At 34.9% G+C, this 22199-nt stretch overlaps 1 protein-coding gene across 5 annotated transcripts in view; it reads right to left on the bottom strand.

The window, feature by feature from the left end:
• Nucleotides 1–22199, bottom strand: part of DICER1 (dicer 1, ribonuclease III) — a 69232-nt gene that overhangs the window by 32235 nt on the left and 14798 nt on the right. For 3 of the 5 annotated variants that reach the window (XM_082762314.1, XM_082762313.1, XM_082762316.1), the window contains exons 2-10: nt 19060–19125; nt 18071–18171; nt 10716–10908; nt 9683–9845; nt 9118–9248; nt 7303–7437; nt 6274–6434; nt 4845–5013; nt 2315–2787 (exon numbers count right to left, since the gene is read on the bottom strand). In XM_082762314.1, coding sequence (XP_082618440.1) covers nt 2315–2787; nt 4845–5013; nt 6274–6434; nt 7303–7437; nt 9118–9248; nt 9683–9845; nt 10716–10859 — 1376 coding nt within the window. In that variant the 5' untranslated portion in view covers nt 10860–10908; nt 18071–18171; nt 19060–19125. Of the gene's footprint in view, nt 1–2314; nt 2788–4844; nt 5014–6273; nt 6435–7302; nt 7438–9117; nt 9249–9682; nt 9846–10715; nt 10909–18070; nt 18172–19059; nt 19126–21603; nt 21668–22199 lie in introns of all 5 variants that reach the window. The other 2 variants (XM_082762315.1, XM_082762317.1) reach the window with 2 other exon arrangements.

Raw genomic sequence — 22199 nt, 5'->3', positions numbered from 1 at the left:
TCTCTATGTGGCATTTCTGCCAATCTGTATAGCTTCAATTTGAGCATCTATCTAGTAAGCATTCCAAACATTCCTACTGTGTCTCACTCATTACAGAAATGGACAAAAATTAAAAGCAACTGAATAAACATGTCACTGTGCACAGCTTTGGAAAGTTCTTGAGAAACATTTAACACTTTAACATTGTGGTCAAAAAGAAAATTAAGTAGTGATAGCTAGTAGGTATTGTTTTCCAAACAGACCCAAATTTCTGCTTTCAGACCCTTCTCTAGGGAAGTTGTGAGCCACTGCAATGAAAACAGACGGACATGGGGCCTCAAAAAATGATTTCAGCTTCCTCTAAGCTCCATTTCAGATCAGGAATGAACTGTATAGACCAAACAAAACAGTAAATGAGCCACTTCATCAGTTGTGTATAGTAATAACCAAAAAAAAAAGTTGTTTGGGGGCAGGACATGGGTTGGTTTTGTTTGCTTTTGTTTTTCCCCTGTCTCTAGTCTGTAGCATTTACAACATGAGCAGTGGCTGCTGCTAAAGATCTCTAAAGAAAGATTAGCCCTAATTACTGTGTCAGAGGAAAATCCTACCCCTTTCTTCCACAAAGTCCAACACAGGCTACAAGTGTTGCCTTTCCCCATTCATCATGAACTATGGACTTTATAAACCAGGATTATAGTCTTGAAGTTTTACTGTAGAGATTTAAAAAAAATAATGATACTACTACTTTAAGTTATTTCTGATCCCCAGTGGATTATTGGAAGCCTGAGTGACTTTAATATACTAATTCAAAAGTTTGTGACTTCCTTATTCAGGAAACAGTATTTCTACCTCTATGTACAGTATCAACATAGCTGCAATAAGCTCAAGGGTGCTGATCTTCCAGGAATTTTTGAGATCAGGTGTACATGAGGTACAGGAGCATTTTGAAGTTATGTTAGCTAACTTTCTGGATAAAACTAACTGGATAAAAAGATGCATACAGTTTGATTTTTTGCTGCCCATAGCCTATATTAAAAGAGGCTTAAAGATGGCAGAAATTGGTTACCTATTGAGTCTAGATAGTCTCTGTTGGTTTCAATAGTAGTTAGCATATAGTATAGTACGTAAGTCACAGTCTACAAGAACAGACAGCACAAAAAAAGTATTTCGACCTCATTCATAATTTAAAAGAAAAATAAAATTTCACATTTCCATTCACTCCCTGTAGGGTAGTGAAATACTCATTCCAACTCAACAAAAAAAGTGATCAGGATCTATTAAAGTTATTTGTTCAAGAGTTAATAACAGAACACTGTCATTTCTCTGAATGGCTTAATTTGCATTATATAGCATATTTACGTAAACGTATTTAAGAGTGCAGAAAAGCAAACAAAAGAGATGAAGTTCACAAAAAACACATAGGCAAGTCTGCAGATCAAAGACTATATTATATAATACAAACTATTCAGTCAGGCAAAAGGTAACAACAGAAGGGTCAGATTCAGAGGTATCCAGAACTTAATAAACAGATTGCACAGGACATTTAGCACACTATTACCGCCCCCCTCCCCACCAAAATCAAGATGCAAATAAATCAGATGTCACTCAGTTTGTGGCAAATGGCATTTAAGAATTTTAAATGTTATGTGTAACTATCATGGATCACATTCAGGAATAAGAACTGATAAGGAACGAGAGTACTGCAAAGTGTATCTTGGCAAATATTCCACGGTTCATATTTTAGTTATTGCATACTGTAAGAAAGTACTTAGTGTTTTACTGAATAGGCGTTTTTATAAACACCAACTGTTAAAGTAGTACTGGTAAATCTTAAGATATATTTGTGTAAGGGCAAATTTGATTTCTGCAGACTGGATCATATAATAATGTGATTTAGTAAGGTAATGGTAAAATTTCCAGAACTATTGCACTCAGTAGGCTAGAGGAATTTCCAGCATCCATTGCAAATACAAATTAGAAGACCTATTAGTGCAAGTCAGTATATGTCTATTTTGCAGTTAAGGTACAGTGTTTCACCTTCTAAACAAATCAAATTACAAACCCAGATCCAAAATGAGCCCTTGGGTATAATTTTCAAAAACATGTGGGCCCTTCCCATCCACCCCATATACACAACCTGTTTTTTTTTTTGTTGTTGTTTTGTTATTCTTTCTTTACATAGATCCAGTATTGTTTCCTAAACCAACTTTAAATGAAGTTCTAAAAATACAAGATATACAATATCCTACATATTCACAATACTAACATCCATGCGCTGGCAGCTGAGTGTGTTTTTTTAATTATTTTTTTTTTTTTTTAAATAAAGAAGATTTACCTATTTAGAACAACTGCTGTGTATCTTCTTTCCACAAAAATAATTCCACATAAAATATTAGTAAAAGGAGATGGGAAATTAGTCTCTGGCTTCTCTTTCTCCTCAATTTCTTCATCCTCATCATCATCTTCAGAATCACTCCAAGACACATAATTATCCTGATTCCTATTGTTATACCATTCAACGCTTTCAAACTGCTGCCGTTCATATGGTTTGTATTTGCGCAAGATTTCAAGCAGCTTTATTACTTTTGGGGTTACAAATTTCAGGTCAAGTGAGGCAGGTGAGAAGTGCTCTTCACAGAGTGCATGTATTTTCCTTAGGAAAGTGTCTGTAAACAATAAAAATTTCCTGTGCAGCTCCTCTTGTTCATGTTTGATATACTTCTGTAGCTCTCTCACCATCATCCCAGCTACCTTATCTGCACACCAGGGTCCCAGAACAACCAACACAGCTCGACAGTCTGACAATATCTACAACAAATGAATTCAAATATCAGTTTAAAGAATACATTCATGAATTATTGATGTAAGACTGGGATCTTGTTTCTCATATAGCACAATCTTTGTAAGGATTATTATACCTATTCTATCACAAAAATATTTAAAATTGGTTTCTGTCATTTAGACAACCTTGGGAACTTTGGTTCTAAGTCACAACTAAACTTTCAAATTCTGACATTTCTGAATCCCAAAAATAGTTTAAATAATATTTTGCAATTTGGTGAAATTGTTATTTGAAATTTACCATAAGATAATTATGTTAAAAAGGAGAATACTTCTTGAGACACCTCAATAAACAAAGCAGAAAGAATTATCCCTTATGTTAAACATTGAACTAATAACAAAGTAAATGTTTTAGTAGGCTTTTTTTTTTTTTTATTTCATTAGTGATACTTCCTAAGCTTTCAAAAGTATCTGAGCAGGAAGTTGCATTAGGTTAATCTTACTAAGTCTCACCTCTCAAAGGAAAAAATTAGGGGTATGTACATGGGGGCCCAATAGGAAAAACAGAGGGAACTCTACACTACTCAGAGAAAAAAGCATGGACTCTTAAGTACCATCAACATCTTATATGATGGCAAGGTTATTCCTCCCACAGAGTCAAGTGATCAAACACTAAACAAGGAAATACAGAAATGAGTTACAAACAATACTAATGATATACACGTCCTGTTACAACAGAAACATCTCAAAATAGTCACGATAGTAGTTTTCAGTTGTTCTTTCTTAATCCCTCTTCCTTAATTCTGTGGAGAAATATAGAGCAAGATTTCTTTACACTATCTTCCCTAACATTTGTTAGCTGTGGGACTTGAAGGCATTTTTTTTTCTAAACAAATTGCAACTGCATACAGAGAGACTTGATTCTCCCCACAACCAAGACAAAAGGACATCACAGGTGAAAAACATTTCTTTTTCTTAATATTGGTGCCTCCATCTTCTTGTAGAGATGCTGGATCAGCAAACAAGCACAGAGGGCTACATGCACCAGAAGCATAGCAGTTAATCCACTCCTCTGGACTACGTAAATCCTTGGGATCACACCCAGCTGCCAGTATTCCTTATGCATTTTACCCCACTGCATTTTAAGTTTAGCACAAAAGTAACCAGGACTTCCTCACACAATTGTGACAGACTGAAAAGTAGAAATATAGACTGTCTTACTTATCATCCTTCTCTCTGGCACAAATAATCTTTTTTAACTGGACACTGACAGAGTGCTGGTTCTCTAGAAATGTTTAAGGAAACTCTCTTCATCCCAAAGTATTTCAGAAATACAATTGTCAACTTCCTCATGGATTGATATAGAAATACAACTCACTTCTAACTTCTTGTCATATAAAGAGACTTAAGTACTTACACAGTTGTACCTCAGGAGGCAATTTCAAAGCCAAAGGAAAAAAAGGGTGCTTCAACCTCAGACCTAAAGTGTGACAAGTCCCTGCTCAACATATGCTCACCATGCCTTCTGTATTCTACTCTGCCATCCTGCATGACCACACATGGGCAAACACGTAGAAAGGTAGGGGCAAGTTTCAGGTTGAAATTCCATTCCACTAATACAACACTGTTCTAAAATAAATTGTGGAAATTGTAGGGCTATGGTTGGAATTTTTGCCTCTACTCTTACTTTATTATCTTGTAATACACACAGCTTTTCCTAATATTCCCTGAGGCATTACTTCCTCTTCTGTACTGAATTATTCAAAGGTTATTGGAGATCATAAAGATGTCAAATTCTTGACTTCAGAAATAGGGGTGCAGAATATTTTTCTGCCTTAAGCTAATTCGCATACAAGGTTCTCAAACTAGATGAAGTTCTGATCTAGGAATTGATGATTGACATTTAAGCCCCAATCATTACCTGCACTGGAATACAAAAATAACAAGTCTTTTTGCTTAGATACGCTAGGCTGACTTAGGAAGTTTCAGTTAGCTTAGAAAGTTTCAGTAACATAACATATACTGCAAAGAAAAACGGTAGTATGATTTCAGTTCCCAGTCTACCACACAAGTTATGTCCTTACCTGTTTTGAAATTAATGTAGAATCTCTTTCCTTTGAATGCACAGATATGTTGCAGTCATTTAGAAAATGAAGCGCTTCATCCAATTCCTTTAATAATCTTCCATACAACCCACTTTTGTCAGTATATGGTCCACAGTCTACAACAATCTCACATGGCTGAGAAGTATATCTTAATTGAGGGCAAAGATCAAGTTATTTCAGCCTGTTAAGGTTACATGGCAAATAGCAAGGGCAATATATAGTATAGTCAAGAGTATACTACAATGACTAGAGTCAATGACTCAATGACTAGAGTTGCACAGTTAAATATATACAAAAGTATAATTATAAAAAGTAAAAAAAACACCACCACAAATACTAAACTACTTTGTTCTGAAATAGCATTCTTTCTCATATACTACTTAAAAAAAAAAAAAAAGGATAATATCACTATCTACACTTCAAATATCTGAAAATTTATGGCAAAGCAAATTGAATCTACTTGATCACCATCTTCACTTCTAGTATTCCAAAGCGTACTCTTTTGATATACCAAACAAATAAAATACACGTAGCATAGATTTAGGTCTGTATGCAGTTACACAAGTAAAGTATTTACTCTTCGTGAATGTCACAAAAACAAGTGAGAAATTCATAAAAGCAAATGGTTCACACCAATTCAGAAAAATACATTCAAGAAAAACAAAGAAGAACACAAAGCAACTGTTCCAGAACATCTTTTTGATATTATCTGAAACTCAGTTCATACGAAACAGTACAGCTGCTGCAAGAAAATGTGTAATTTATTAATTGTTTCACATTAACTTTCCTCCACAGCAAACAATCACATTATCACTACCTTATTTAAAAAAAGAAAATTCACATCATTTTATAGTCTGTAAAAAACACAGTGGAAAACACTCACTTGCTTTACTATTCCAGTAGTGTTTTTACTGTTTTCCTCTTATCTCCCTCTGGCTTTCATTACCATCTAAACCCAGAGTAGTCATTTAAAACAACCAAAAAAATCCACGCAACTTCTCTGGCATCTTGTATTGTGGATGTTGCAACTTTTTTCTCAATGAAATAGCAACATTACAGCATATGCTGAACATAAACCAGCAACTCCAAACATAAGACAGCGAGTTTTACAACGAAAAGTGTTATGGAATGATTTTTTGTCTTTTTTTTTTCCCCAACATAATATGTCGGAACATTAAAGCAAAGCACTCTTCGTACTTAACCTTAAAGAAAGATGTACTTCAAGACTGGTTACTCAAAAAGCCATTTTACATGTTTATCTTCTTGTCCATATCCCATATGGACGTAATGGCACCAGATACACACACCTTTCTTAAGGTTTCAACTAGAAAATAACTCTACTGATTTATTCCTTATTAAATGAAAATGCAGTTGTGAATTAAACAGCTATAATTGTACAGCAACATACCTGTCTAAGACCACCAAATCAGTTGCAGTTTCAGCATTGCTCTTTAGTATTTTCTCCAGTTTCTGGATCTTCTCCTCTAACTCAGCAGGATCACATTTCCCATTTAAAATGGAAGCTGTTAATCCCAGGATTCGAGGACATGATGGGTAATTCTCACAGATCTGTAAATTAAACCAGAATGAAATACCTTTGGACAGTTGTTTCCACCATCCTGCAAGCCTGCTATCAAACTACCAGTCAAGAAGCTTAATAGGAAATTAGTATTTGAATAACGAGTATTGGACAGGGAAACAAACACCCAACAGATATTTTCTACTCTATTGCCTGGAATTTAACCTATAGAACTAAAGAATATTTAACAGCTATCACATTTAAAGATAAATATTTACTTGGTGGAAATATATAGAGAAATAGACTGTTAGCATTGCACAGGATATCCCTGCCACATTTACAACAGACATGCACATCATAATACTTACACACCATGAAAAAACTTAAGTATTATCTAAGAAATAAAGTACACATGGTTTGTGGTCAAACTTGAAGAAAGATCTGGAAAGACATCTGTTATAAAGGTTAACCATATTATATAAACCAAATACCACACAGAGACAGCAATATTCCAAAAAAGCTCTACAAACCTATTCAGAAATCAGTATTTTAAAAATAAACTTATTAGTACAGCCCATTTCCAAACACTCCCCCTCAAATATTTTAACCAATTAATTTAGAAAATGTATTTAATTCCATACTTTTTTTATGTTAATGCCAGGTTTTTCTTTAATCACCGCTATAAAATATCATAAACACACTATTTTTGTCTCATAACATCACTGAAGTGTTAATTCATTACAGTAAATTTACAATTCCACAACATGCTAAAATATGGTTCCATTGATAAAATGGAACCATAAAATATGTTTCCTTCAATAGCAAAAGCTGGCTTAAATGTTTCCCACTTCTCCAACTCTTCCACCACACTCATTCTCCTCAACAAAACATTAGAATGTTCATGCAGGGGAAACCGACCTTCATAATTTCACGGTATGGGTGGTCCTGGATTGCAAGATGGCACTCATCAAACACCAGAAGATTAATATTTGACAGGGATAAATATTCATTTCTCAGAACAGTCAAAGCAACATGACATGTCATAACCAGAACCTACATAAAAGGGGGAAAAAGTTTTAGTAAAAATAAATAAATAAATAAAGTAGTAAAAAAAAAAAAAAAAAAAAAAAAAAGACTCTGAGGTCAAAGTGAAATGGAAAAGCTCTTCTGCAGGTCTTGCTATACAGTATTACCAAATGTGAATGCCATTTATTCATCTACCTATATCCTCTTAGTGCATGGGAGAAGAAAACATTATGTACTTGAGAAAGTAATCTATTTAAAGGTTTTATACACATCTCCAGTCACATGCCTAGAAAGAAACAATTACATTAAATAAATAATATTAACACCAGCAAGACTACACAGAACAAATGTCACTGAATTTAGTGTCCCTAATCTGCCCCATCCTCATGTCGACTTTTCCCTAAACTGATAACCACATGCTCATGCAGCAAAAATTAACAAAATTTCAGGGAAAATGTCACGGAAGTGGTAAAGACTGCTGTGGGATTAATGACAGCAACAGAAGATCTTTAGAAGGCCAACCTTAAATGCAAAATTATCATTCAAAAGTAAATCTAAACACTTTAAAACTTGCATCCTGCCCTCTAGCACGAAGACTACTGTAGAAAGTTAGAAAGATTATTTACAATTTAAAGAGGGCATCATTTAGGCATCACAGTTAAGTAAGTTTTAACAGCACAGAGGGTTCTGTTAGGTCAAAAAACAGAGGCAGGGCTTATATATATGTTGCATACAAATTAAGACTAATTAATCTTTTTTCTCATACTCTGGAGTTCTGAACTCATTATTTGACAATGTCTCTGCCAATACAAGTACTACAATTAGGCCCTAATAACAAATCCTATTATTGAGTACTGGAGTAATTGGTAAGAAAATTTATCAAATGAGCTAACAGAATAATTTTAGCTCTTCTGAAGAACTTCAAGTTTATTTTAGATTTCTTAAAAAAACTCATTTAACTAAAACTGTTGGAGTTAGAAAATAGTAAGAGTTCTTCCAAGTAGTGTAGAAGACTACTGGATAATTCATTGCTGCTACATTTTCATGCTATAATCAGCAAGAACTGTCCAGTAGAGTATCTCAAATTTCTCAGTTTAGGCTTCATGGATTTTATTAGCAGTAAACACATATTAAGACCATCTCTTAGTTTCAAGACTTAGGTTACAGAAATCAGCATACAATTATAGCAAATAATATTTGAGTTTCTTGATAAAATTATGTACTATTTTTATGCTAACATTGAACCACCTACAAAAATATTACTATATTACTACTAAACGTAATGATTTTCCATCTAAAAAGAGAACTATACAGAAACCCAAAAAGAAAGAAGTAAAAAGCATGACAAAAAGATAAATGCTCCAATCCCTGATGACCATTCAATTTTAATATCTTTATTACTTAATATTTATACATATTTTAATGGCATTTAAAGTACAACCTGCACATTAAAAATTTCTTCCGCAATCATCATCGTGAACCACCAGGTAGGGAGACTGGAAACAAAGGATTAAGAGGACAGGTTTTTAAAACAACCTGACTACCTTCTTTATATGTTTTGCCTTAAAATTGATATACAAATCTCACCAACATGTTAAATTTCTTTTAGAATCATTAACGTATAATTGGAAAGAGACCATCAATTCTCATCAAGCCTAACTTATTGTAGACTCTGCTTATATTTGTAGTTTATACTTAATACATTACCTGATGCTTAGAGAATTCCTGACTCCATTTCTCTTTTGTCCATGATTCAGTTACCTCTAAACTTGAATACTCTCCCACTTTAAGATCTGAATGTGTCCTGACAGCTGACACTTGTTGAGCAACTTGATTTGCTTAAAAGAAAGAGACAAAAAACCCTCAGTCACATAAAAATTAATGTATGAAAAAACCTTTAAGATGTTTGCTCTATTACTAGCACCATATTTCATAATGTGATCTTTGTTAGGCCAAACCAGGCTAGCTGCATGGCAACTACCTCCATGTAAAACTACAGTAAGGAAACAAATTGCTAATTAAACTGCACTTCAGATTTTATGCCTTGATTTTAAACCAGAAAACAGGAGATGTAAAAGATAAAGAGTTGGTATCAAGAGTACGATAGGCAACAAGTGGAAGGTATCAATCACATTCTTTAGTCAGCATCCTTACTGCTAAGGACTTCATGAAAAAGTTTCTCCCAACACTGCTTTCACACAGCTTCCCTTAAGGAGTATCCCCTGACAGTAACATTAGCACATTTGGGAACTTTGTATACTTCTCTTCTTACCTGAGTTGACCAAGAACACAGTTCTTCTTCCATTTTTGTTGAAATCTCCCCTGATCTGATAGGACAGCTCTTTAGTGAGTAGTACTGCAATAAAAGTCTTCCCTGAGCCAGTGTTTAAACAGACTATTGTATTATGATCCAAAGCTGCTTCAAGCAGTTCAACCTAGATTAAAAAATAATATTATTTGCAGCAATGCAGTGAAAAGGCTGACAAAAAACAACACAGGTGGTAAATAAACTACAGACAGGCCAATGTTACCTCTTAGAGCCCTTTCTCCCAGTGCCACAGAATTAAGAGTGTCCTCATTAGTGACAAAGCCCTGCTTCTAAAACTAAATTCCTCTAGTATCATTATATATTCATGTTCTAAATATCTTTCTAACTATAGCTTTTTAAGAGATGACTATGTTACTAGATATACTGTCTGAAACAACAAGCTAGTGCTTTTAAATCTAATTATATACATCAATTAAGTCAAATATGCAAGTATGTTAGCTCACTGTGATATAACCTTTTCAGTAATACTAGCCAAATGCTAGCTTTCAGGCACCTCTGCAGGGCACAAAGACAACTGAAATTCCAGAAACCAGAAATAGCTTTCTGTAGCAAACTGAAAATCAGAGTGCCCTGACAGCATTTCTGACGTTACTGAAGTGTTTTGATACATATGTGAATCAAAATCTGTATTTACTATGGAGAAGACAGAAGGAGACATGACTTTATGCATATAATCACAGTGTACAATCTTGTGCATCTTGCAGAGAGCAGAGCAGGAGAATATTCAGCTTAAAAGTCTGGTTTATTAGAGCAAACTGGTAAGAGGGAACAGGATTATTACAAAAGCAGAATGCAGCCAAGGTAAGGAAACAGAGACACAATTAGCTCCCAATAGGTGGAGCTGTAAGAGATGTATGCCTAGGCTGTGTCCAACACTACTTTCTCCAGCTGCTCTAGTTCCTTCTCTATTGAATTGATGGATTTAATTTTACTAATATATTAACGTCAGAAAAAAACAAAGTATTATCACTAGTACCTGATATTTTCTTGGCGTGTAAATGTTATCATGAATTGCTTCTTGTTGCCATGGTAGTCCAAAAAAAGGACCCATTGGGGAGGAAGCAGGGGTCATGAGCTGCAGTCCCGCCATGCTGAGGGATTGCAAAGCAGGGCTTTTCATTCATTCATCCAGTGTTTCTTTCATTGCATTTTTGTTCCAGCACAGCCTACTATGAGAAGAAAGAGAAACAATATTAGATAATGACAATATAAAGCAAAACCAAAACAAAATCTAAAAAATAATATAAAACTTTATTCTTATTTCACTTCCAGTAAGCAGTAAGTCTCGTTATTTTCAGCAGAACATTTCAATTTCAAACTTGGAGACTTTCTTCATTTAAAGATGTGTATTTATCAAAGAAATTCAAAAGGAGCTGCACTTCATGGGTCGAAGTTCATTCTAGTCACTTGGATTTGTACCTTTCTGAATGAAGTTCTATTTGTGTTCTGACAAACCCCCCCTTTTAAAATTTATTGATTAAAAAAGAAATAAAGCTGTTCTAGCTTTGCTTCATGAAAGAAAATAAATAGATTTTCGATACCGTAGGTACTAAGTCAGTCTACCACATTTTCCATTTTTCTTTCTGTGCAAGAAGTCCTATGACCAGTCAAAACTTTACATACACATACATGCACGCAACATGGACTTCATTTTAATCAAAGGAAAATGAACAGAAGCTTCAAAAGAACCTCTGTTTTCAGTTAACCTAACCAGAATCTGTTGAAGAGCTGATGGCAATTTAACAAATGATTGCTGATGATGCTGATAAGAACTTGATAAGAACTAATGGATAATGGGTCCCTTGTCAGGTTAACCATAAGTTTCCAGAAAAATACTCTAATTGATAGACAATCCATTCACAACTACACACCAGAAAATACTACCCCTAGTAAAGGGAAACCCTTCATCACTGAAGGCTTTTAGGAACGTTTGATAAAACTACCCCGGCTTCAAATTTAAGACTTAAAAACATATGAGAAAAAGCTAATTACCACCCTATCGTATAGAAATGTCCTTGCTATTCTGTACAACAGGAAAAATAATTTTTGCAACTGTTGCACTAGGAAAGAATATTTGTAATTCTGAGACAAGTGTGATATGGTATGTAACAGAAAACACTGACCTCTGAAGGTTATGAGAAATAATTACTTTGAAAGACTATAAATAAAGCAGTCCAAGTAAGAAGAAAAGTATTCATTTCTCTTTGTATTAAGACAAAGTTTTCTTTTATTTACAACAGAGTGTAAGCTCTTCATTGTATATTCATATTTCCAAGTTAAATATTACAATTTAGACCATGTCTAGACAGTGACTTGTACATGTATTCTAATGTAACTAACATTAAGTAACTATGAGAAGCTCTGATGAGATCAGACTGATTCAGTCTAGGTTCCATCTCCTGTGTATCTTGTAAGACAAAAGAAGGCATTACATTGAATTGTATGATTATTCCTCTTGGACATTTATGCAGAAGTAATGCCCCTTTACAAAAAATAGTCAGAGACAAAGCTTTGTTTCAATTTATTTTTTTTCCAAAGGGGCAGGAGAAGCCTGAAGGGCAGTGTGGTTAAGTTGAAGTAACACTGCTGCACTCCATTATAAAGAACTATTTCTGTTTTAAAGGCAGCCAGAAAGAAATGCTTAGTGAAAAAGAGGGTGAACTCAACTTTAGTCTTTGGCTCGGGAATCAATGCACTTCCCTCTCTATCAGGAAAGTATTTCTTTACTAAAAGGAGAGTGCTACTATTCCAGGAATCTAGTCTGATATTTTAATTTGAGCTTCACAGAAACTGTCAGGGTTAGAAGATACCAGAAATAAAAGATGAAAAAAATAAAATCAAAGAAAAAAGAAAAAAGAAATCAAGGGCTTAAGGGGAAAAAAAAGTAATGTATTATTTTAAAGGATGTACTAGAATGTCAAGAGCATTCTCTAACTGATTTTTCCAGTTGCTTTTGAATGAATCTCTGAACTCAATCAAATCTTGTGATTACTTCTCATTTACTTTTTCAGTCCCATAACCTAAGTTATGTTTTCAGCCTGGGTCTTTCACATTCTCTAAATGGAAAAGAACAGATCAATACAATATTGCTTTATTTGGTTGCAAATAAAAAACCAACATAGGTTACACACATCATAAATTCAGAAATACATTATTATTCGTTTCAGTTGTAATATAAGAAGAGTCCTGGAGATTTTAAAGTTGTTTTTATAGATTTCAGGCTGTATACGAGAACGTGCAGGTTCAGTTCTAATAACTGGAATAGTCACTTCATACAGTCTGCAAATCCATTAAGACCAAAAGAGTGTTTGGTTCACTCCCTTTGGAGCCAGTGGCTTCATGGATGGCCGCTCCTTCACTGAAGTTTCCACAGTTCTGTGCCATATAAGACAAGTAGCAGGAGATGTGTGTACGTGCTACAATTGCATGTAGTAAAAGATGACCATCCTTGACATTCTGATCTCCGAAGCATTTACACATCAAATGTACTGATGTTAATCAATATGGAATTAATCAGATTACATCAGTCAGGTGACAAGGACTCTTGTGCGATACACAATCTTCCCCAGCTACTGGTAGAAAGCACCTGGAAACTCCGGGCATGGCTAACATAGAAGCAGCTTCTGTATGAAGTAACAGCTAATGCGCATGAGTTGGGGGGGACTAGTGGAAAGTTCTCCCCCTCTCAAGGTAATAAATGAGCTTATCCTTTAATGTATCTGGCTTTTCTTTTTTATATTCAAATGAATAACATGTTATTTGGTAACAGAAAAAAAAATCCTTTGAAGAATGCAGAGGTCTTTCTGATGACAACATTTCATTGAAATGGCCTCAGGCACTTTTCTCTACTTCCACAAAGAAACTCATGTAGAAGCATAATTTCTATTTGCTTTTCAGTTTTAAAACAAGACCTGGTAACAGTCATAATTGTTCAAGGCTGGAATGGACCAGGATTTTTTTTTTTTATTTTTTATTTTTTTAATTTTTTTTTTTTGCTAAGGTGACTTGCCCATCATTTCCATACCTAAGCTCAGCCACTTTGGTCTTATACAGCATTTAGGATCAGCTATGTCTCCTTTTTGTTTGCTATTCCACTTATTTTGTATTTCTTTTCCAAACCATAAATACAACCTCAGGAAAAACAAATTAAATATTAAAAGATTAAAAATTAAATATGTTTGAGAAATCTTTTAGTAAAACAAACTTAGGATCTTTAGGATCTAATATTCACAAAGAAGCTTATCTCCTTTTCAACATACTACTCCATGACAATGATACCAGGATAGCTATCCCACTGCAAGGAGCAGAGATTCATACTTAAATGCAGCTCCAGATTGATCCTACAAATCACTGCCTCGCTCCTGGGAAATATTGTACACTGTAAACTAGTTTTGTTTCCTACATAGCTTCATGAAAGACCTGCCCTAAAATACAATCATCTCATCCAGATAAAAAAGCATTCTCATTAAAAATCATGCAATTTTTTGAAGTGCAAAAGAAGAAGTATGTATGCATTAGTAACTTAAAACAGTGTTTTCTTCTACAGTTAATCATACTATTACTACCCTATAATCTGACCTCCCAAAACGCAGGATTTAGCTATCATGAACTGTGTTATTAATTAGCAAAATAATAGAGTGAAGCTCTCATGAGGCAGAGCACTCTTGAAACAGCTTTGATTCCCACCCACTGTATGGTTACTCAGGTAAGAAGAAAGAAGTCCACCTCCGTAAACCACCAATGCTACTTCCTGGTGTGTTGAACAGTTTCCTAGTTCTGGCCTTCGTTTTTATTATTTGTATTGGAAGTATATAAGATCTGACAAGACCAATGTCAATGTTATTATGGGAATAGGCCATAATAATGAAGTAATTATATCATTATAAGTCTCTATTTCAATAGCAAGGAAAAATATCAAGTTCTTCAATAAAAGAAAAGCAGTGCAAGCCCATCTAGAAATAAGAAGGGGAAAAACAGATCTACTTGAAGAACAGGTTTTAAATTGGAAACAGTTGAGATGTAAGTACATATGTTCAGAATTTGTGGACAGAAGTTAACCGAGCCCTGAAACTAGCTAAAAGGGAAGCAGGAAAATAAAACAGTCCTGCTCTGCCAGTATAAGTAACAAAGATATCTACAAAGATGTTCTATCTTTACCAACTGTGTTATTTGGATATTGATACAGCAAGAAACTAAGAACTTGCTGAAGTCAAATTTAAAGGGAAAAATACAGGAAACAGAAGTTCTGCTTCATGAGGCTCTAGACTAGGCTATAAAAGCTGGACAAAAGCAGCATAGTGTCCAGCCTTATCTGTTCTTAGGAAATAAATACTGAAAAGGTCCAATTTTTTTGGCCACAAGTCTTGGTAGTTTAACAGCAAAACCCACAACTTGATATCCTCACTTTAATGTGTGTTTATGCGAACACACAATGAACTGTAAACTTCAAATAAGATTAGCCCAGTGTTCTACCTTTTAAAGAAATGTATTTCAAAAACGCACAAGGTTGGGAATGAACATTTAATAGCAGCTTCTTCCAGGCTAGGATGATTCTGGAACACAGGTATAGGTTTTTCAGTCACAGGACCATACCTAAGTTGAAGCAGTCCTTTGGTGCATAAGAAAACTTCCAGTTTTACTGCACTAAGGAATACAAGCCAAACCAAGTAGGGCGCTCACCTGAAATAGGACATCCTGGATCTAGCCCTGCTCCAAGGACTGTTTAAAACATTTATAGAATGACACCGAAGTAAACAGGGAAGAGACTGGAGCCACTGGGATTTATCTTTCAAGTTTTTAACCACCAGTTGCATGCCTACTACATGTTAGATTTATAACAACTTAATACAAAACTACACCTCCCTCCTATTCACAAAAAATTATTACTGCCAAATACAACACATTTCCTCTGCCTTCAAGACCTCTAGCCTTGATGTCTGAATTTCTACCTGACACAGTCTTAACGATAAAATAAATATTTCTGATGCCATAGGTTTTCATCTTTGCCTACAAGTTTTTGATTTATTATCTAAAAACACTGTCAGCATTGGAAGAAAAAACAGATTAACCTCTGATAGGAAGAGATGAAATAACACTTACTTGAGAGTAAATAAACCATAATCCATACAAAAAATAGGAACAGAAACTTGCTGCTTGTATATTCTCTCCCATGAGCACCTAAAGAGTCTCAACATCGCACTCTTTCCAACAAATTACACATCTGAGTGCTACATGAAACATGAATGTGTTAAAAGATCTACAGAAAATTCTTTCCTGATAATGGATGAATAAAAAGAAATTCGTAAAATATTAAGAATACAAAATACAGAGTCAAAGATCAATGTAAATGTTAATTTAAAAATATGGAAAATATTCAGTTAACACTAAAAAGTTTGTTATAGTGACTTTTTATACTGTAAGCTCTCTCCAACAAGAATTATTTTGCTCAAGTGAAGGTGTACATACGAGATTCTTCTGTTATCTCGTTTCTAAATCAGGATCAGAAACTTTCCTAAGTTTCTGAAGGACATCACTTGGCCCAGATGATTAAAGTACGGAAACACTGTCAAACAGTATAATTAAAGAGCATTAATCAGAAATCCCTGTTATTGCTTGCTATCTTTAACATATTTCAACACATACAGGGAAGCTGCACAAAACATTCCATATCGATTATCCTTCAGAGACCTTCACCAGATGCACTAACAGTTTTCGTGGTCCTACAATATTTTTTAAAATAAAAATTTAGATCTACTCACTTTCAAGACACACAAACAGAATGCATAAATGCTTACAAAGCTTAAGTATACCTCCAAAAGCCAACTTCCCTGGTTTCCCTAGTACAATCAGTATTCACTGTGAATGTTCATCTTGAACTAGATTTTATTTGTTATATTTTTATGATATAAAATCAGCCTTACACTGCAACCAGAACATTGGTCGTTAACAGCAAGGCAAGGGAGCCCAAGGCTGCTTTTTGTTGTTCAGAAAACTTCAATTGGAGAACCTAGGAAAATTAAAATTACACTGAGGCTCCACATTTGAATGAGCTGCTTCTGAAGCACTTCTACATGCAACACGATATAGTTAGCAGCTGGAATGCCTGCCAGACTCCTCCTAAACTTCTGACAATAGGAGAGAAATGGAGTATAACATGACACTTAACAGATTCAGATAAATGCACAACCCCTGAAGTCCTTCAAGTGTTCAGTCACTGGTACGTGTAAACCTGGATTTGAGGCAAATGTGTAATAAACGCTTTCCGTTGCAATTAGCCCAGCTCTATCAATAAAGCCAACAGGACACAGTTCACACCAACAAACTTATGCTGCTGTACACTGTAACAGACCCTAAAGCAATAGGATTATACCTTGATATATCAGCATAGCATACATGGGCTGCAAGGTATTTGCCAGTACAGAAATAAAATGAGAAAATGAAAACGTATCTGTTTTCTAGCATATTGCTACTGACACAAGTATACAGTTTAAAAAGGAGACAGTTCTCCTGTAACACATACAGACATGCAGCCAGATACTAGGACAAACTATTTCATCTTTTAAAAAGATGCATACAAATCCCAGTGCAACTGGCCTGCCTATGCAGTTCATTAATCAGGGGTGCAGAACTGCTGAGATGCAGATTTCTCCTTTCACCCCCTTAACACAGAGGGCAAGAGATAAAACTTGAAGCACACAGCATTTAAATACAAGGCAAAGGGAGGTGAAGACAGGTGAAATTAGGTACATGTATGCCCTCTCTATGACATCAAACCACGTATCATTTTATTTTTTTATACACAACTTTAATCACAGAGTCTCTCTCCTGTTTTTGCTCAACTACAACCCAAACTGAAGCATACTGTTGAGAGTAAGACCAAAACTAGTTACCTGCCACCTACTTTCCTCAGTAAGTTTTTATCTCCTAAAACATATAAACTTAGTTCTAATTCCAACACTTTGCCTCTTCCCTCTTCCCCTTTATTTCCTCTCTATTTCACCTACACAACCATATTTCAGTGTAAAACCCACAACTGAATGTTAAACAATAACCACTCTAAAAATACATTTCCAATCATATCTGGTTTTACAGAAAATATCAAGGCACGTGTTGCGTAGCAAACACCTTTCTTTATGCCATTGCTTCACCTAACCATCCACAGATAACATAATGTAGGTATTTTCATCATTCTTTCCAAAGTAAGTCAACCTAAGTTTCTATATCCACACGCACAGCAGTCACTTAATAGTCCTGAAGGAGCTTTAAATATAAACCAGGAGAATATACTGAAGCGGTGCACAAAAATCTGTTTCTCCCATACCACAAACTTACCGTTTTAATTTCTGCAGCCTCTGTGCTTATGCTTTCCAAACTGCATTTTGACATCATGATATCAGCTTGTAGGTTAATCACATAATTTGCAAGCTTCGGCTCTTAAAAAGAAGAACAAAAAATCCCTCTGAAGTATAAAAATGATTTGAAAAGGGAACTACAATACCAGGGTTAATTGTGGAAATTCATTTGCTTAGAAATATTATAAATGTGTCAGTGCTATACTAAAATAGTTCATTTCTCTTGGCCAATTAAAGTCCATCTTGTGCATGATTTTATTTTAGTAGTAGAAACACAAAATTATTATTATTATTATAAAATAATTATGATTTAAATGCTAATTTCTGATAGTTTAAATATGCAAGGAAAGCATAATTCCCTAATCCTACTTAACAGGTTACTATGATTAATACTAATAATTGTTTCATATGAAAATATGAAGTATGTTTTCAATTATTTTTTTTTTCAAATGTAATGTTTTTCCATACAAATACTTTCATTTCACTTAAACATAAAAAATGGAATTCAGATTTTTAGTTTCAATTTGAAGCCACAATAAATTAATAAAAAAGCAGCAACAATTTCTAAGCAATTAGAACATGTATATTTAAATAAAAGTAATATTTTGCAATTAATAAATTTCAAATTGTATAAAAACACATTTAGCTATACACGTAAAATCAGCAGTAATTCATGACAACTTCATAGATACATTAGCAACTTCATAAAACTAACTTAAAACACAAAACATAGTATATCTAAACAGATTTACAATATTCTCAAAGCTCTAAAGCACAAAATTTACATGAGATATTCACCTAAAGTATTAGTTTTCCCAGACCTAGAGAGACTCTGAAGTCAAATTTTTTTTAATCAATACTGAAAACTTAAATGCAAAATGAATCTTGATGAAAATTTCTACTCCAATCAGTTCCATAAAGTTAACGAGAAGGACACTCCCAAGATTACTTCAGTATGTTCATTTTTACCTCAAATGCTGATGCTGAGCTTTTCCAGAGTTTCCAAGCCTGTAATTTTGTTTCACCCTAGGTAACCTAAAAGGCAATATAAAAAGAGAGCATTTTAACATGAACTGCCATAAAAATCAATTGTGCCATGTGGTAGTCTGCTTTCTTGCATTTTAATATTTAGCTCTGTAGCAACAGCACATGGTCCTTCAAAATCTAATTATCATATGCCCTTTTTTGGCTAGGGATACAGACAGTCAGCATCTGAAAGCCATAAGTGCTCAGGAGATATTTGCATATATTCTGTTTTATCTGCTAAAGTAATTGCTAGCTGAGTACAACTAGATTTACAATTTTCTTCCCCTGTGCTCCCTCCACAGGAGTTTCACCTAATATTGTGATGAGGTCTTAAAGCAATTTATCAGCTGACAGCTTTGAAAAAGCTTAAAGAATATGCACTCCTTTTGAGAAAGCCAAATAAACAATTTTTGCTTTATTTTACAACAAGAATGTGTAGGGAGTGCAAAGCAGAAAATCTGATGAGTACTGTGTTAATGTATAAAATAGACCGATACAAATCTCACTGCCAGGGATACTTTTCAAGTTCACGTTTGCATCACACACACATCTTTTTCTGCACAAAATACAGAAAATTATTGGTAGGAAGTCGTGAGTAGAATTTAAATTGATTGTAATACGTTCCTGTTATGTCTAGATTATTCATCTATTCACCGCCGCCAAAACATGAACCAGAATACATATTGCACTGAACCAGAAAATAGCCTAACAACAGAAAACTGTCACTTCTGCAAGAAAAATACAGAAATAAACCACAGTTTATATTGTTTCTTCCTGCTTCTCTTGCAACTACAGCATTTAGTTACCCTTCCACATAACAAACACGAAGTCTCAATTATTTGTCAGCAGAGCTAATGCCATGTATTGCTTCACACAGCAAACACACTTTATTCTGTAATCACAGATGGCAAGCAAAAAGCAAACAAATTGGTAGGTAAGATTTGGGAGAACCAAAGAAGTGTGTAATTCTCCACCAAGCCCAACAATTTCCTTTGGCACATCCGAGCTGTAAACCAGAAGACTGCAGCCTTAATCGACTGGCAGGCAGGAATTACAGTAGGCCCTTTTAATGCTGAAGCTAACATACAACCAGACAGGCCACATTCCTGAGATGCAGTCAAGTTCTCCTACAAAACAGCAAACTTCTATGCCATTAGCATCTAAATGGTGCTGGTGCACCCGCCCAGACAAAAGCCTGGTGCAGCAGCCAGCCGGGCCTGCAGGCCCAAGGCCTGTGCAGCTTGCCAGTGATCCCAGCACAACAAGGGACGCAGACAGGGCTTACCCCAGTAAATAACAAAACAGCCAGCTTTGATTGCCTACAAAAAAATCAGAGCCCAATCTGATATAACTTTTTCAACCACAGAATACATGTATACAATATAATTTATATGATTTTACTCTACACTGGCTGTAAGTCTTGTTAAAAAAAAACAGAGGAGAAAAAGGCAAAGTGACTTTTTAAATAACACTGATACCACTAAAAACAGAAGACATTCTAGAAAACTCGAACAGTAACAATTTTTGAGAGCTCAATATTCACGCATTTCATCTAAAGGTAGAAGGTAAGCATTCCAAAACAGCTGGTTATTTTGTCTAATTAGGCACACTGCAAACACACCAAATAATCAAAGTATAAAGCAGCAACATGGAAAAAAATCAGGTCCTATAAAGATGTCAAAAAAAGCATCCAAGAAGTGACACAAGTTACTCCTGCAGATCTCCGATGCCCTGGCAATCTGCAAGCGACAAGTCTCTGCCAAACTCAGCCAAGACCTTCAAGTATGTAGGCTATTTGCTACTCCAGAAAAGACAAGTAAACAAATGTATCATGTAGTACATAGAGGAATATATCAACAGGTTTGGTTTTTGTTTTTTTCATACTGTGGTTTTATAATTCAGTATTTGTAAATTATCTTGATGTGATACCTAACTGTTGCTATTTAAAAAAAATAATTAGAGGATGGAAGAATGGAATATTATAAACAAAAAAACAGGTGACATACAGCAGGCAATGGACTGAATTTGAAACACAGATTATCAGTATTCTCTCTCCATCACCATCTACAGTTTGAAGTTAAACTATTACTTCTGTCCAAATTACGATGTCAATGCTTAATTAAACTATTATTCATGAACTGTTAACAGCTTGAAAATTAGTTTCTTTTCTTGCAGGATCTAAGCAATCAGACTGAAGCTCACAAGAGAGCTATGGGGTGAACCACCTTCATGAAAACACAAACGCATTGTAGCACGATTCAAAACCCTGCAGCATAAGAGGGTAAAAACCACTATTATGGTTAAGAGAAAGCCCTCTGGGCTGGCATCCTCTGTGTGTACATGTTATGAAGTGGAGTCAGTACCAAGTGGGAGTCAGCCTTCTCTGCAATGCATTATCCCAGCAACCTTGTATTTCAAGTATTTTTCTTTTCTTTTTCTTACTGCAAACACAGCTAGTCAGGAACCCCAGTACAAACTGCATACTACCTCAGATTGACTCCAAAACAAAATACTTTTAGCATCTGTGGAACTAAGCCTTCTCCATGGAAGTCTGGGGAAAAAAAAAAAAAAATACTCAGAACACCTCTAAATGCGAAGCCAACTGTAAGAACACTGAAACATTTAATAGATTTCACAATTAAAGTCAAATTACTCCATGTAATACTTGCCTTTTTTTTTCATGCTACTATTTGAAAACTTGCCCATTTAAAAATCACAGTTAACTACATGAAGTAGGATCTATGAACTTCAGTATATTATTACATCAATATCACAAGAAAATATAGTCAAACATATCAATGAATTTATCTATCATGTGGTCCTTTACTTGGGTAGCAAATTATTTACTGGCAATTATTTAATTTAGCTAAAGGTTACATTTAAGCCTCTCAGGCAAGTGTATGTTTTGACAGGAAGGCAATTAAGCAGACCTTAGGGCAGGGATTTCTCTTTTCCCCAGCCCAGGGGCAAGCTGTGAGGCAAGTACAGTTCCAAAGCACCAATTATTCTTGCTTATGGTAAGTAAAAGCAGCAGCTGCCCCCTGAATATAACCCCACGTGGGGATTTCAAGCCTGTTATTTGC

The sequence above is a fragment of the Aythya marila genome (assembly GCF_965140915.1).
Source record: "Aythya marila genome assembly, chromosome: 5".
Taxonomy (NCBI): Eukaryota; Metazoa; Chordata; class Aves; order Anseriformes; family Anatidae; genus Aythya; species Aythya marila.
Note: the sequence above shows the minus strand (reverse complement) of the source record. Positions and strands in the feature narration are given on the sequence as shown.